Source organism: Cariama cristata, unplaced genomic scaffold (assembly GCF_000690535.1).
Source record: "Cariama cristata isolate BGI_N322 unplaced genomic scaffold, ASM69053v1 scaffold4407, whole genome shotgun sequence".
Taxonomy (NCBI): domain Eukaryota; kingdom Metazoa; phylum Chordata; class Aves; order Cariamiformes; family Cariamidae; genus Cariama; species Cariama cristata.
Window position 1 is genome coordinate 43,768 of NW_009625960.1, and position 15,989 is coordinate 59,756.

General features: G+C 36.3%; 1 protein-coding gene across 1 annotated transcript in view; it reads left to right on the forward strand.

The window, feature by feature from the left end:
- The window catches only part of SUGCT (succinyl-CoA:glutarate-CoA transferase), a 135,542-nt gene that overhangs the window by 42,890 nt on the left and 76,663 nt on the right, over nt 1-15,989 (forward strand). The window contains exon 8 of the mRNA XM_009703812.1: nt 4,779-4,874. Within this exon, the coding sequence (XP_009702114.1) occupies nt 4,779-4,874 (96 nt within the window). The remainder of the gene's footprint in view (nt 1-4,778; nt 4,875-15,989) is intronic.

Consider the following 15,989-nt stretch of genomic DNA (forward strand, 5'->3'; position numbering starts at 1 on the left):
TTGAAATGGGTAGAAGAGCACCGTTGATTGTGGCGCAGTGCCATGTCCTGAACCAGTGGGGTCAGTGCTTAGGATGTAACATAAAACACGTGTGCGCTGCCTATGGCAGCGGTGAGGTGATCGCACACTAGTAAGAACTTATTTCTACTGTCACTAAACCTTGTGGCTAAACATAATTAGACTTCAACTAGAAGAGTGGGGTTTTCTTCTAAATGGAGTGGAGTTTTCTTGGTAGAGATGGAGGTTTTTGGTTTTGACTTTTTTTAATGGAAAAAATATTCAAGAAGCAAGAGGTGACGGACGCCCCATGCACCTGTCTGTGGTAGCAGGTTCAATACAAATATACAAATGGGAAGGGTGACGGGGGGTAACTTGCAAAAGCAAAATCAATCAAACTTCCATGTTGGTTTATTAGTGTCAAATTATTTATTGCAACATGAAAAGGGGAAAACATGTAAAACGGTAAAATCAGTCATTAGGTAAATACCAGCACAGGATCAGTGATTTTAAGAGAGCTTTGTTAGCATACACCAAATGAGGGTTGTGGTCTTATGTTCAAATTTCTTTCACGTAAAGATCTTTTTTCCATGTCACCAGAAGTATGGAAAAGGTGTAAGTGGAAGATTATTGGCCTTTGCGTAACAGAAAGCACTGAAATTTTCCAGGATTATTTTTTTCTACAAATTTATAAATTTAATATTTGGGTTACTAGTTCAGTAGTATAGTGTGAAGTAAGTTATCTGTGCTGCTGTGAAATGCCTGTGTCTCGAAGTTCCTAAGAGACAGTCTACATGCCTACTTTAAGAAAAAGTAAACAAAGAATAAGAAAAAAAAATAAATTAACTTGGCTAATAGTCAAAGCCTTGTTAAGATACATGGCAGGAAAGCAGACAGAAAATTGGAGGGAGAAGAAAGTAAAGAATATAATTAAAATGTTATTTTCTCCTCTTTCCAGTTACCTGTCATCTTTTGTTATTCATATACACTTGTTGAACTTGCATGTAAATGATTGATTGACTCAGTGAACTCATTGTAATAAATTATGTTTGATGTGCTATCTTGAAAAAAATCTTTTGAAATTCTGTCTCTTTTCTTTGTCTGCTCACCTTGTGGCTTTTAATATCTTGTTTCCCATCTGTCTGATTCCATCATAAGCTGAGCATAACTTTTCAGACCTTAATGCAGCTCTCTTTTTGTTCTGGTGTTAAGTATGTAATGCAAATATGTGATTTGGCTGTCAACAGTAATATCAGAAAGGAATGTTGAAGTGTGTGTTCCCTTTATTGATGTGAAATAAAGAAACGCTGATCTGTAGATACTTGATAATACATATTTACAGTGCATAGATCTGTCTCTGCAAGAAAATGAGTACAGAAATGTCTGTATCATTGTATTACATCTGCTTTAATGTTATAAGTCCAAAGGTTACTTTTAAGGATTAGTTCTTAATTAAAGGAGAAAAGAAATGGCTTTATAAGGCTTCAGGAAAGCAGTTTCAAATATAGATTTTAAAATACTTAACTGACTATGTAATACAGATGTACCCAAACTTCATTTTAAGAAATTGGTTGTAATATAGATATTACTACTGCAAGAAGTGTCTCTAACAGTGAGGTCCTAACCAAGTCTTGAATTAGAGGGGAATTTGGAGAAAGACTTATTTTAAAAACATTTTTTTCCAGGAGATATAATGTCTGTAGAAATGTTCGGTTGGGATATCTTTTTTTTTTATGCTTATAGTTCAGCAGTTTGCTTAACAATCATAAGATATAGGTACATAAATTCTTCTTTATTAAGGACATAAAATGTATATACTGAAAGGGTTTTTTTCGATGATGCCTTTTCAGTGAGAGTAGATCTTTAGAGAGACCAGAGAATGAACTGAGCCAGGATGAGAGGAAAGGGAAAAGCACGGTGGTAGTCCTGGGACTGTCTATAACAGTTTCATGGGACAGTAGAAATAGAATAATCTTTTAAGTCTGCTGAATTCATCAGAGAGTTATTAAGAAAGGGGCAAAAGGCCACAGAGTTCACTCAACTGAGTGTGTTTATACATAAAACATAAAGCACTGAAATATTTACTTTGATGTGGTCAATATAAGTTTATTTGTTATGATGGTGATGATATTACTAATACTACTAATTGTTTTTGGCTGGCTGATTTGACTATGAACAAGGTACCCCACTGAGAGAAAGATGTCAAGGAGAACCAAAAGCCTTTTTCTTTCATGATTTATTGTGAAAACAATAATAAGTAAACCAGTTTCAGCAGGACAGGATACATACCTACACGTATGCATTCAAGCAAGTGATCAGTACATTAACTGAAATGGAATTATTCTTCAGGCTAAGTATCATGTTGAACCGAGGCCTTGATATAGTCTAAGCAACTTTTAGTTCCAAAATTGCTGTCTTTACTAAGCTTCTGACTTCCCTGGCATTTGCTGTCTATTGTTACTGAAACAAATCTTTGAGCAGAAGCTTTAGTAGTGCAATTCCAATGTCTAGCAAGTATTAGGTTTTAAATCTTTTTTCCTATTGTACTGTGGACAAGTGCTTTGGAGAAATCTAGATATATATATTTTCCACCGTTGAAATAATTATATTAATCTCATCTAGAAAGCTGAAGCAATTTACAGCGCTGTTAAAAACATTTTTTTAAGGACAGAAGTTTTCTTGGGAAACTTCTTATGAAGAATTTTGTCTATAAAACTCATACCTCTAATTCTACAGCATAGAATATAAACAAATAAATGGAATGAAATCTTGGCTACATTTTATTCAATATCAATATTTTAGGATTTCTATTTCGCTAGGTTTTAATTCACTATGTCCTTCTCAGAGGTAAGTTTGGTATAGTGTTCCCTTCCAGAAGTGTGAAAAGTTAAATGCCTGTATCACAGAGGGCATTCTTGTTAGTGGATGCATCTCACCCTGTCAGTGAAATTTGTGGGGAGTACAGCAGCTGAGAAGTGTTACACACGAGTACAGAAGAATATCTAATGATTAATATTTCATCATCGTGGCATAGCCGTTTGCTCTGGTAGAAAAAAATCACTATGGAGTGTGACCCCAAATTGAAAAATGGCAAGAACGATGGGTCTAGGGTAATGCCCTTTTGTGACTCAGTAAACTCTCTCTCTAATAATATGTTTTATTCTGTGTTCCTGAGGAAAGTTGCAAACCAGAAGAAAAAGTCTTTTCTGCGTACTCCCAGATCCATTTCCTTAATTGCTGAGATTTTCCTGGGGACTGAGCGACAGACTAGACATTGTTCAACATTTTAGCTGAATGAGGTGACACTGGACCACAGTAAGCTGCAACTGAAATCCAACTACAAAGTGTTTTCCAACAGTACTTAGGCATAAACCATTGTATTTGTAGTTGGTATATACGGATACAGTTTTTGACTGCAGTTACGAGTCTTATTTGCTGTATATTTTCCTAGATTTTCTGCTGGACTAAATCACTGTATCCCTGATTTACAGTTAAATATTTGCTTTAAATGTGAGTGTGACACATTTGCATTGCCTCCTCAGCATATATGGAGAAAGGAGAAGAAAATGAAATGGCATTCTTTTTCTAGAAATTCTGATGTAACTGACATATTGGAATGTGAATGGTGGAGTCTGAATTAACTACTGCATGTTTTGATGTAGGTTGGACTGATTAGTAAGCACAGAATAGTGTAAACACTTGGATCATCATGGCAAATTTCTTCCATCTAGGGGAGGAATATAAAGAAAATAGTATTTTTGGGAAAAAATGGTCACATGGCCTATTGTTTAGGCAAGCAGCTGCACTTACTGGCACAACTAGTTAACAGAGTACAACAAATACATTGTGTCTGGTCAATTGGTGATAACCATGCATGCTAACTGTAATGCTTTATTGCGTTACTTGGCTTCAGATATAGTCACACATGATATTCTCTTGAAATAAGAATAAAGAATCTGCCATTGGTTATAATGGAACCACTGATTTTCATGCATTACTGCATCATAAATGTTCAGTTCTTTTTCCTGAGATACGTTTGGGCTTACAAAGTATATATTTATTCCCTCCAGTTATGGTTATTAAATTAGCATGCCTTATTTTTCACAAAATTGATCTTTTTCCAGTTTTGTCTGTCTGACTAATAACTTGGTAAATCTCTTCTTATCGTCTAACGGCAGATGATTTATCAAGGCCTACCACTTAATTAATATTACAGAGCATGTGGGGAGCTGAAGAATTCAGAAGTACTTTCCATAGCTTGGACATGTAAAATAAGAAGCATAGGAGAAAACAGAAAGATAATCTTGTAATTGAGAAAAAGCCTTTGTGATTTAAGCATGAGATTGAGGTTCAGGAAATGGTAAGTTCTATCCCACAAATCCATCATGCTTCCCACTAGACTTTGGACAAGACACTGATTTATTTTATTTTTTTTTTTCCTTTGTTGCAGTTGACCATTCTGCAAAACATTTAGAGTAATACTGTCTTATCTCTTAGGGTAGTTTAATGCTAGATTTGTCTAGCATTACTAGTGTTATAGGACACATTATTTTTTGAGTTTATCACGTTGTACTTATACAAGAACTTCCATGATATAGATGTAGCCTGAATTTTTTCATATTAAAAAACTGTACATAATACGTAATATATGAAGGATACTTTTGTGACATAAAATATTTTAACTTATGTATCTGAAGCCTATATAAAAAGACAGTAATCTCAGAGAAGTTGTCAATGAAGTTTCAGCTTTCCTAAACACTTCACTTTTTCTCCATTTCCAGGTTGCTTGTCTCACTCATGTAGCAGCTAATTACCTTAATTGCAAAATAGAAGCAAAACGCTGGGGTACTGCTCATGGGACTATTGTTCCATATCAGGTAAGCAGAAAGCATTGGGGTTTTTTTTGCTCTTAGAATTCATGATTTTGTGTATTACGAGATTGAAAACTGACTTGCTTTTCCCATGACCTGCTGTAATCTGTAATGTGTCTGTGTCTAGGTAGGACAAGGTTCTGTTGTTCATTGTCATTTCTGCGTTTTGCATGTTTCTTCAGCAGCAGTAGATTAGTAACAGAACACTGAAATAGATCAAAGGTGCTCGCTGAAATTGGATGACTTTAAAGCTAGCATGATGACTTGATTGGTTTTCACTTGACAGAGAGACTTTTTTTTTTTTGAGGGCTACCTGATTTCCACACTGGTTATAAACTGAAACCTTTTGCCTCTGAATTTTGGTATTTTCATCTTGTGAGTTTACGAGAACAATCTAAATGACCATGAAGATCTGGGAGTTTTACATATTTATAATTTTCTATTGATTTTGCTACAAATCACTGTGGCCCAGTGAGACAGCAGGTTGGCAAAATGGATTAACCAGACCTCAGATCTCCCCAGAGGAATTCATAGTCTGCTACATCTAATGAAGGGTTGAAATTCCTTAAAATAACATGACCTACATCATATAAACAAGCACAGAAAAAAAAAAGTTACTGCAAGTTTTATCTTACTTCTGACTAGTATGGGGAACTCTTCCAGTAAATAAAGAAAATTTTGTTCTTTTCTAGGTGATTATTTTGTGTTCTTGATGGAAGTCATGCTAACTTACAGAGATCTGGGCATATATTTAATTTTTAAAAATGTGTTGATTATTTCATAATTTTTGGCATTTCTCATGAAATAGTCACGTTTGCAACTAGCTAGGCAGAGCCTGGATTTCTTAATTTGTGGCTGGAGTCTTTCAAATCCTGAGAGGGACAGTTCCCAGCATTTGTCTGGGAGAACTGCACCTTAACAGTGGTGAAGATGGTGGTGACCATAACATGAAAAGATTTGCTGCTTGTGGCCATAGAAACTCTGAGGCAAAAATCCTCCATCGTTACGCAGAACACTATCACTGCCTAGTGTCACAGCGAGACCTCCTCAGGTCTAAAACCCAAATCAATTGTTTTTGAAAGAGCTACGTCTCCTTGAGCTAGGAGACTTTTTCCAGTACCTGCTACTGCATAGTCAACTGTCTTGTTATGAATTAACTAGAACAGATTGCAAATTATCTCAAATGGATAGGGAGATGCTGCGGCTCTTTCTGCAAGGATGAGTTTGGTCCTGCAGGATTCTTGTCTCGGGTGTCGTGCAGCGCAGCTATGGCTGTGCTTCTCTCTGGTTGGCGTGGCCATGTTTTCTAGAACCAGCTGTGCACGACCCGGTGTAACTAGGCATCCACTGTGTAGGTAGTTACATTCTCCTGTGTTTCTGTGATGTGACCGTTTGATGCAACCCTTTTTGAACTTTGGAATGTTGAAAGTATAAAACAGGTCTGAAATGTCTCAAGTTTGTATAAGCAAAAGCAAAAACCTGACTAAACAAAACATTTTATCTTCACCGTACTGCGTTTGGCTGAATAACTGAAACTCGCATTCTTTTATGTCTTTTTGCCTTTGTTTTTCCACAATCAAAATGAAAAGAAAAGCACGCATTGAGTATCCTTTTTTCTTTTTTCATAGACGGCTCTCTAGAAATGCAGAATTCAAGGAGATTGTTTTAGCTGTCTTCTGGTTTAATCTAGATTAGTCAATACATAAATAACTTTTTTTTTAAAAAAAGAAATCCTATCTAAACTGTGGTTCCTGTGTTTCTGTATGCTCTTTCTGTAGTAGATATTAGAAATATTACCTCTATTATAAACAATTTCAATCTGAAGTTTCTTGTTCATAAACCAGTAATAGGGTGGATTTACTATGGGTGGAGTTGTACGTGTGTGTTTATGGCTCATCTGTTAACCATGCTAGCTGATGGAATGTTATAATTCTGACTGTAACCATAAGTATACTATGCTTTCTAGAGTTTATTTTTCGCTTTACTAACACAAGCTATACTTAGACTGGAAAGCTCTTCAGAAACCTGAATTAACCCTCCCTGTTGCTATTGTACTGCTTTTATAGTTGCTTCCATGGCTCATTTGTCATATAGTTTAGAACAGGACTCTGAAACCTGACTTTCGTCCCTCATCTTAGTTATTAGTTTAGTAAGCAAAAGACAGTATATTCAATATGTGACTGTCACCGTGCTAATTTTTACAAGTAAATATTTCTTTTTGTTTCAAGATATTTTGTGCAAGTGAACTATAATTTGTTCAAATAATAAAAATCACATTTCAGAAAATTGAATTTCTATGTATTTCAGAACAAGTATGTGCTAGTGAACTGTTGGGTTTTTTCTTATGTCCTCAACTTTATTTTGTTTTCATTTGCTGTATCTTGGGTTTTCACACAGGTAGTAAATTATAACTTTGAAGTGATATAGAGCCTGCAATCCTGCTAAAAAGTGTCAGATTGTTAAAACATGGAAGATTGGGTAAACATGAGAGATCCTTTTAGAGACATTAGAAAGGCAAAAATCTAAATAATTTACATCATCTTTCTCATCATCTTTCTGTGTGACAGAAGTCTGATCAGTCATGCTAGAGTACTGACCAAAATTTAATAAAAAATCTGTTGAAAGTATCTTAAATATGTATGTAAATAGTACTTTTTTTGCTTACGATTGTTACAGTAAGTGTTCTAGTTCTCCATTTAACACATTCAGTAGTGTATACTGAATGCTATTGTAGCTTTTATTTCATTGAGCTTCAATTGAATAATTTTGTTCAGAATGTCTTTGCAAATGGCTCTATTTTCTTCTATTTACAAGGCCTAATTTAGCTCTAAATATATCTCTGTAATTTCACTGAATTCCCTGTTGCTTCTTGACTGGAAAACTAGGAGCATAAGTCGTCCCTGAATGTGATCTCTAGATTGACCTTTCTTACTTCTTGTATTTAAAAACATAAAAATTGGACATTAATGGACAGCTGGGTTTTCTCTTTCCTGAAACTGCCAAGATGTGTAGCACCTTTGAAAATCCATTTCTGGTGTGAGCAACAAGTTCATAATAAAAGAGATGTAAAGTTTACTGTGCAAGAACTTTCATACTCTTTTAAGTTTTTTTTCTCGTTTGCTGATACCATGCTGACTTTGTGGCATGATCATCTGAAATGTCTGAGTTTTTTCAGTTCTGTGTGCTCATCACCAGAACCCAGAGGAAAGGATTTGAACTTCTTTTGAGTGTACAGTGTCTTTGAGGGATCCTTTAAAGCTGTCTGTAAAGGTTTGCCATAGGTTTTCAATGCAGGTGAACTTTGCAATGTGCCACAATGATGAAGAACTCTAGATTCTAATCAACCAAAATCAGAAATAATTTCTCATGAAGGGTTCCGCACTCAAAAATCTATCTACTTTGAGCATATCTGCTTTTTAATTGGAGTGATGTAGTTTGAATAGGTCACTCCTGTGATAGTGCATGTCATCAGATCCCAGTTTGCTTGGTTTCAGGTGTCAAAACACAAACCTTGAGTTCTGGGCTGTATCTTAAATGTAATTAGTGCAATATTTTTAACAAGTTTCTATAATGAGACACCTTATTTTAGCTACAGCTGCTCCATGATTATCCAGAGGAAATCGGGCTTAAAAGCATCTGGTTTACATAATTGTACTGAAAAGTAAAGTAACTGTCTTTCATTTGGGGTGATAAGGTCTTCCCTCGTTCTTGTGGTTTCAGCAATGTAGCTATCTTGCCTGTGCCACGCAAGATCTAGACATTCACTTTTTTGTCTTCCAGTTGTCACATTCGGAATGAATAGTCATTCTCCTGAGAAAGTCTATCATAACCTGTGTGTTTACAAGATTTTTCCTGTGGCAGCTTATCACCCTGCTATCAGACTACCCGAACAACTGGGCAGCACTTTGAGGCAAACTTTCATCAAAAGGTGTAGGACTGTTTTCTCTCAGGCCACAATGATAAAAGTCTCTTTAAAAACTGAGAAACCCAGCTCTTACAGATGTCATCCCCCTTCCCTCCATGAATATGATACTGTTTCCAGATTGGTTCTAAGACTGACAGGTTCAATATATTTTCAGAATATGCAAAGGATACAACCATTCTGCACAGAGGTTGAAACCGCAAGGCAGGAAATAAATTATTATTTTAACCAATTATTATCTTTTCTGTTGACTGACCTGTGCGTTGTTATAACTCATCAGACCCAACATTAATGCTTTTTATATTAGAGCATCACTTAGATTCTTTAAGCATCAACTTCTTGTGCTAGACATAAAATTTCCTTTGTATGAGGAAGCTGTCTCTGTGTCAAAGGCCTTGCAGTTGGAATGTGTTATGAAAACCAAAATATAAGCTCACAAGAAACTGAAAGGTATGAGATAGTAGGAAGATGAGTATAGTCACAGATATAATTATCTCTGCATTATTTTTGGCATCTGCATCTCATACTTTTTGGTTATAGAATTTCATCCTGTCCAGGAGTCTTAGGAAGAAAATCCCACTCGTGCCACTTTTGTCTCATCACAGGAAGAGAGAAATGCAATAAATTGTTACTTACTTGATTCATCTGGCAGAGATGCTTTTCACACAAAGGCACAATGTGCACCAACTTTCCTAACTCAGCTCTGGAGAATCTCTCAGAACTTTTCATTACTTTTTTTTTCTCTGTTTCTTCCAATGGAGAGGGCAACAGAATAATGTCAGTCATTCAGAAATTTCAAACTGGTTATTCCACACAAGAATGGTGATGTGTAGTAATTTTCCTTTCTGTCTCTATGTGGTTTTATGGGGATACTTCTGCAGTTAATGTGTCTTGGAATCAAAATCAACTAAGAATAGAATTTGAATTGTTTGCGAAGTTTTGTTTTGTGCATGAAACTCTCCTTCTGAAGTAAGTCCAGAATGAATGTTATGGAAGAAAATCTTTCTGCTCTGTAATAGCTCAGTCTAGGAGAAGATGGAATTTATGCACAGGAAAGAAATAAAGTACAGGGGTGTTTTGGGGAGGAATTCTAGATTCAGGAAATGCATGATGACCTTTATTACTCTGTGAACCTTATCTACATAATACTCACCTGAACTACTTAGACTGCCTTGGGGGCCCATTGTACATTGAATTAAATGTATTCACAGATCAACTGAATAGAAACTTTGTGCTCTCAAGCAGCAAACTGTGATCTCTAACACTGTTTGGTTTCAGTTTCCAAAGAACAGTTTGGCCATCCTTGACTCATATGATGAATACCCAGTCTCCCAGATACTTTAGTGGCCTAGCATATCTCCTTGAACTACTTACATACAGGTTTGTTTTTTTAACTAAATTGCTTCCTTTCTATCTTTATCTTGCAAGGCACAGGAAACAGAGAAGCCAGAAAGGCCTGTGTCATCCTGGATTCCATAAAACAAGAAAACGAGGATATCGTTTGCAGGACTCTCTTTTTTTTTCTTCTTTTTTTCTTTCTTTCTTTTTGGACAAGTTTCTATTTGTAGAATTCCATACTAGATTCTTCTGAAGTGTCTTACTGTATTATGACTAGATTAACTAATAACTGCACAAACATTTTGGTGTTAATGTGATTATAAGGGACCACAGCTGGCACTCTGTTTGATAAGAACTGCTGGGGTAGGGATTATTTCCTTGCCGTTTCAGTCCATGAAAAGGTATAGTAATCATCTGTGGGAATCTGTGTAGAAAGCTGCCCATTTATGAGGAATGAATTCTAGCTATTCAAACTTGACAACATTATATTGATAACTTTCTGGTGATCGTCCTTCAGTGACTTGTCAAGCCTCTCTCCTGGGTAGAGCAGCAGTCTGGAAACCAAGTCAGTAGGTTTGCCTCAGGCAGTTTTAGATACGTGCTCAATGAGTAATGTGAAATGTAGGTATAATTTCATTCATATATGTCCTATCCTGTCACAGAGACAGCACTTTAAAGAAACTGGCCTTGTATTATGTAGAATAGACAGCTTCTTACCTGTACACAGGAACTTTTCAGATGGAAATGAAATAAATTTATAATTTAAAACCTGATACTTTTTTTTTCTGAAGGAAATCCTTGTGCACCTTTCTACTTTAAGCAGTACCTGTAAAATATTTTTTTGTGTCTGTTATACCTTTGAATTTGCAAAACAGGTATGGATAACCACAATTACTATTAGGAATCATAGCTGATAATTGAGACTGTCTCATTTTTGATCTCCTCCTGGGAAATGTCACAGACTATTTTGTGTCCATCATAAAACATTCTTATTTATATATGTGTTTGAGCTTATGTATTTACACTCATTTAAACTGGGTGTAAATTAAGATCATTAGTCTGTCACTTGTCTGCGGTCACATGAGAAGAACTCAGGATCAGAACGCAAGCGTACTGATGTTCAGTGTCATTTAGTGGACATAGTTGTCTTTTATGTGTGCTGTTCATTGTTTCCTCCACATTCGTCCGTTGCTGTGATGAGGGATCTAGTTTGTATTATTTACAGCAGCATGGTTAGCCTCCTAACATGTTGCAGGGTTACCAAACATTACAGATTTGTATATCCATGTCAAATTGTGATTCTTAGGAAGGGCAACGTAAGAGACCTGATTAGTAGATTGCTCTTCAAATTGTAGCTTGTTGGAAAGTGATAAAAGTGGGTCTGTGGGCTTGTAGAGGAGATATGGACTGCAACCGGATCACTGCTTTCTTCTAATCTGCTTATCGGATACAGGGCAGAAGAATAAACTTTGCTTTTCCTTTCCTGAAAATATGTTTCATAGTCGTCGTATAACAACCATGCAGTGCAGCCACTCAAAAGCTGAAACATGTTTGAGCAGTCTGAAAGAGAACTCAGAAATCTGCGTGCAGCGTTGTCACTCAGTGACTCCTGACATAATCATCCTGCGTATATAAATAGCGATTTGTATTGCCATCGTAGCTAGAAACCCTAAAAAACCACCACAATCCCTTGTGCAAGGTATTGTACAAGCAGGACAAATCGGCTCTTTCTGGTCACTAATGGGGAATGAAACACAAAGGAATTACTTTAAATGACTGAAATGAGTAAGGACTTTGGCGGTGTTCACGATCTTTTAAAACTGTATTTTTCTTAAGAATTTGAGGATTTCATGATTTACGGTGAATAATATTCTCTCTTGGGGCACAGGAGAGAGTAAGGCCTGTGCACATGATGATATTAACTTGATGAAGATAGAAAAATGAATAAATAATAGAAAATCCAGAAAAATTCTTACTATTGTTTAACTGATGTTGAGGTGCTGGCTTTTACTATGTGAAGCTTGTGACAGTTTTGGTGGGAAAACGTTGATAGTTATGGAAGGGTATGTCCACTAGATGTCATTCAAGTAATCTAGTTTTTGTTGCAGCATTTATTTCTAAAGAGCCCTGTAGGATAGTACATTAGATTATCAGCATCATTAACTACTTCTGTATGCGCAGTGCTTTTGACTTTATGTATGTGTGGCATCTTAGAAAATAATATTCTGATTGCCTTTGTGATGGGTTTGACATACCATTTAGTCTAGAACTTCTGTCTTTACATATTTTTGCCTACAAGTACATTGTTGCATGAGTAGACCTATAGGTGAGCTGTATGTAGTCTGTAACTGTTCTGCAAGGAGAGACATGAGTATAGAGGTAAGGTTGTAATGCCCCAAAGGAAGGCAAAAGTATCCTGTAACTAATATAATTCCACCTAAAATATGTTCTTTTCTAAGCGCTTTACACCTCAAAGTGCAGTGCTTTAGAGAAGTGCATGTCTAATTAAGAAAGAGAGCTCAGATTTCATAAACTTACATAAATGGATTTATATACTTACAGATCTTTGCAGTAGAACTGTGCTTACTGTACTTGATTTGTGTCACTTTATTAATATTGCAGGTATTTCAAATAGAATCACTTTAATCAAGCTTAAATGAAATACACTGTGTGTGGACAAATCAAAGGTGCCGCAGACCGTTCAGTTGGGCACGTTGGTAGGGTCTGTACAGACATTAGCAAAGAGTGCTTGCAGCCCCCACCTCCCTCCCCCCATCTTTGTAGTACGACATGTGTTACGAATTGCTGGACAGCTTCTGGGAAGCCATATCTATAGTCTCATTGAAAAGCAACTGCCGCAACATTGGCCTGTGCTCTTTCCCACTTTCAACTTGGAGTAGCTACAGCAAAACTGGAAACTGGAGATCACAGCTTCCTCCAACCTGCCTCTTCCCTTCCATATGGAATAAAGACTCTCTCTGCCCTGTGTAGTCAGCCAGAGGGCAGGATGGGGAAGTGATAATCCTCTTGGAATGAGCAGTTGCATGAAAAATGATAAATGCTACATTGCACGGGGATTAACACTTGCTTATGAACTTGCTTTTAATGGAGTGATGCTTCTCTTTCAGCAATGTGAAGGTTCACTGTACTTGTAGACCTGATTAAGAACCTTTACCACTGTTCAGCCAAAAGGGAACCATCTGCCATCAGAAACATAACGAACGGTCTTTGAAACTGTTTCGCTCTTTTGCTTATTGTCCTCAAGAATGTAAAACACTTACTTTCACATACCATTTACTTCCCTAAAAAAATTCTTGTTCCCCACATCTCATTGCAGCATTCTTCCTTCCCTCATCATGAGAATTGCATTTCTGCTCGCATTTAGTGCATCTGTTAGACGTCTGTGCTTTGTCACCATGAAACTCTGAAACATGACTATCCAGAGCTAGCCTAATGAATGGAGTTGCTATATAAATCACATCTATTCTCATTTTTTTTGATGGAAGAGCTTACGATATCCTGTGAGGATGTTCACAGAGTGGGTCAATCTGTGAATGGAGTTTATGAAGCTTGTTTGGCATCTCTAGATGTATTTGGTATTGAGCACTACTTCGTAAAGATTTAGCGTAGAACCTGATTGCTGCTTTGCGTGATGACCCTTTCTTTTCTCAGTGAGCTGACATGTCATGCAAATTTGGTCATTTAGTTAATTTCCAAGCACTGATGTATACTAATAAATTTGGCATGGGCTATATTGTTTCCTCTAAAAATACAGCATTACTGCTATAATAAACTTGGCTCCGCTGGAATAACAACTGTGGTCCTCCAGTACACAGGCGGCTTTTGGAAATTTGATGGGAAGAGTAGCATTTTTGAGAGCACTTCTGTTCTATTTTCAAAAGTAACACAAGCACCTAAGAAGTCTCAGTCCTGTTGCCTTACTAAAGCATTGAAGTTTTAAATGGTAAATCTGCTTATGAAAATAAGCTTTAAATTGCAGTGCTTTTTAAAGTGCTTTTTAATGCTGTTTCTCGTGCCCTTTGCTACATTCAGATAAAGTGTTGCATGATGCTGAAACAGGTATTTTTACCAATACTCTCACTGATAAAACTTGATGGTAAAAAGACTGAGAAATTGTAATCTAAGGCTTTTTCTATTATTAAACCTCTATTATTACCAAAAAAGTTCTGATTTGTTTGCTTTTTAACATAAGCAGGACTTTTGCTACAAGACTTGAGTTCAACTGTATTGAGAGTGATAAGGGTGAAGGTGAGAGATAAATTTTTAAAAAGCAGTTCTGTGTTTTGACAAAAGTATACTTCTTGACCATTACCTAAAACACACAGTATTTGCTGACTGGACTTTACTCTTATCATACAAATTATGCTAGAGAAATTGATTCTTATATCTGTATCCCCAAAGGGATCACAACCAGTTTTATCTAGTCTACACCTTTGTTCAGTTATATCTAGGATACTTTTGGTGGATGTTTGTCCCAATTTCTCTTCGCCAGAAGTTTTGAAATACTTGCTACAGTCTTGCTTAGTTAGTTCTCCATGCCCACCAAGGGGAAGAAAAGAAATAAATCCATTTTCAATAAGGAAGATAGAGCCTGGATTTAGGAAAAGGTTTTTGACTATATAATTAGTGATGCATTATGGCAGTTGATTGCCATATTGTCTATAGGAAGTTTTAACATATATAAAATATACATAGAGCTCATCTACAGTGTTCTGTCTCCTGGTTTGTGTAAGGCTAGCTCATTCATGTTTTCCCCAAGGTTATGTATTTTTTAAACCTCTTGTATTTTTTTGTTTTCCTCTCTGACGTGGTTTCCACTTTATTCACCTCTTCAAGTGGTGTGTCCAGATCTGGCGAGTGCCTTAGGTGAGTTCTTCATGTTTCTGAGTAACACAAAGAGCTTTCACATGCTCTTAAGACACCTGAGAATAGTTAGGTTTTGTTCTTCGACAGCATCACGTTGCTGTATCTCCTTCTCATGTGTTCAGCTGCCAGGGTAGGAGAACAGCACATAGCTCTATGCCTGAACATTACTGATTAGTTACCAGCTACAACTTCAGTATGACTTACTGTTAAAAGGTTCTTGACGTTCCTTTGTCTGTGTTCCATGATTTTTGCTTTGTTTCACTGTGGATCATTTTACAGAGTAGTTTCACTGATGACTCCCAATCCAATGAAACCTACAGAGGTGAGGTCACTCAGTGTTGGAGTGACCTCTGAATCTGAGGTAGGAGCAGCCAAAGCAATTGTCTGACTGTGATCTTGGTTTACGTCAGCTACAGCAAGTTTAGGGCACTTGAATTTTGAATGAGTGTGTCCGTGTGTGGGTTTAATGAGCTTCTCAAACTTTTGCACATTAGTTTTACATCATTAGTCATCTTTCTTTTGCTGGGTGTTTCTGGGTAGATGAAGTCTGAGATTCCAAACAGTTGTCTTGTAGCTATATGGAATGTCCAACTTGTGTTTCATATTTTGTATTGTATATTTTCTATATTTTAAAAAGCTACCAGGGTAAAGAGCAGAAGTTAAATTATCTTAGTAGAAAGGCTATTCTTTGCTAGATAAAAATAAAAAACAGGCACAAGGTTAACCTTTAATTTGCTGTCCAACTGATAAGCTGTCTGTTAATATTAGTTGTAATTCTTCATGGGAACAATCTATTGTCAAGTGCAATGGCTATAATAAAGAAATAGGAAGTTAATGTGACTTCAAGTAGAGAAGCATTAGCTGAATCTATGTAACATAGTTCAAACCTAACAACATAAGGACAAGGAATATAAAATATTATAAATACCAATGTTAGTCTGTATGATAATGTCTCTTCTAAACAGAGACAATTT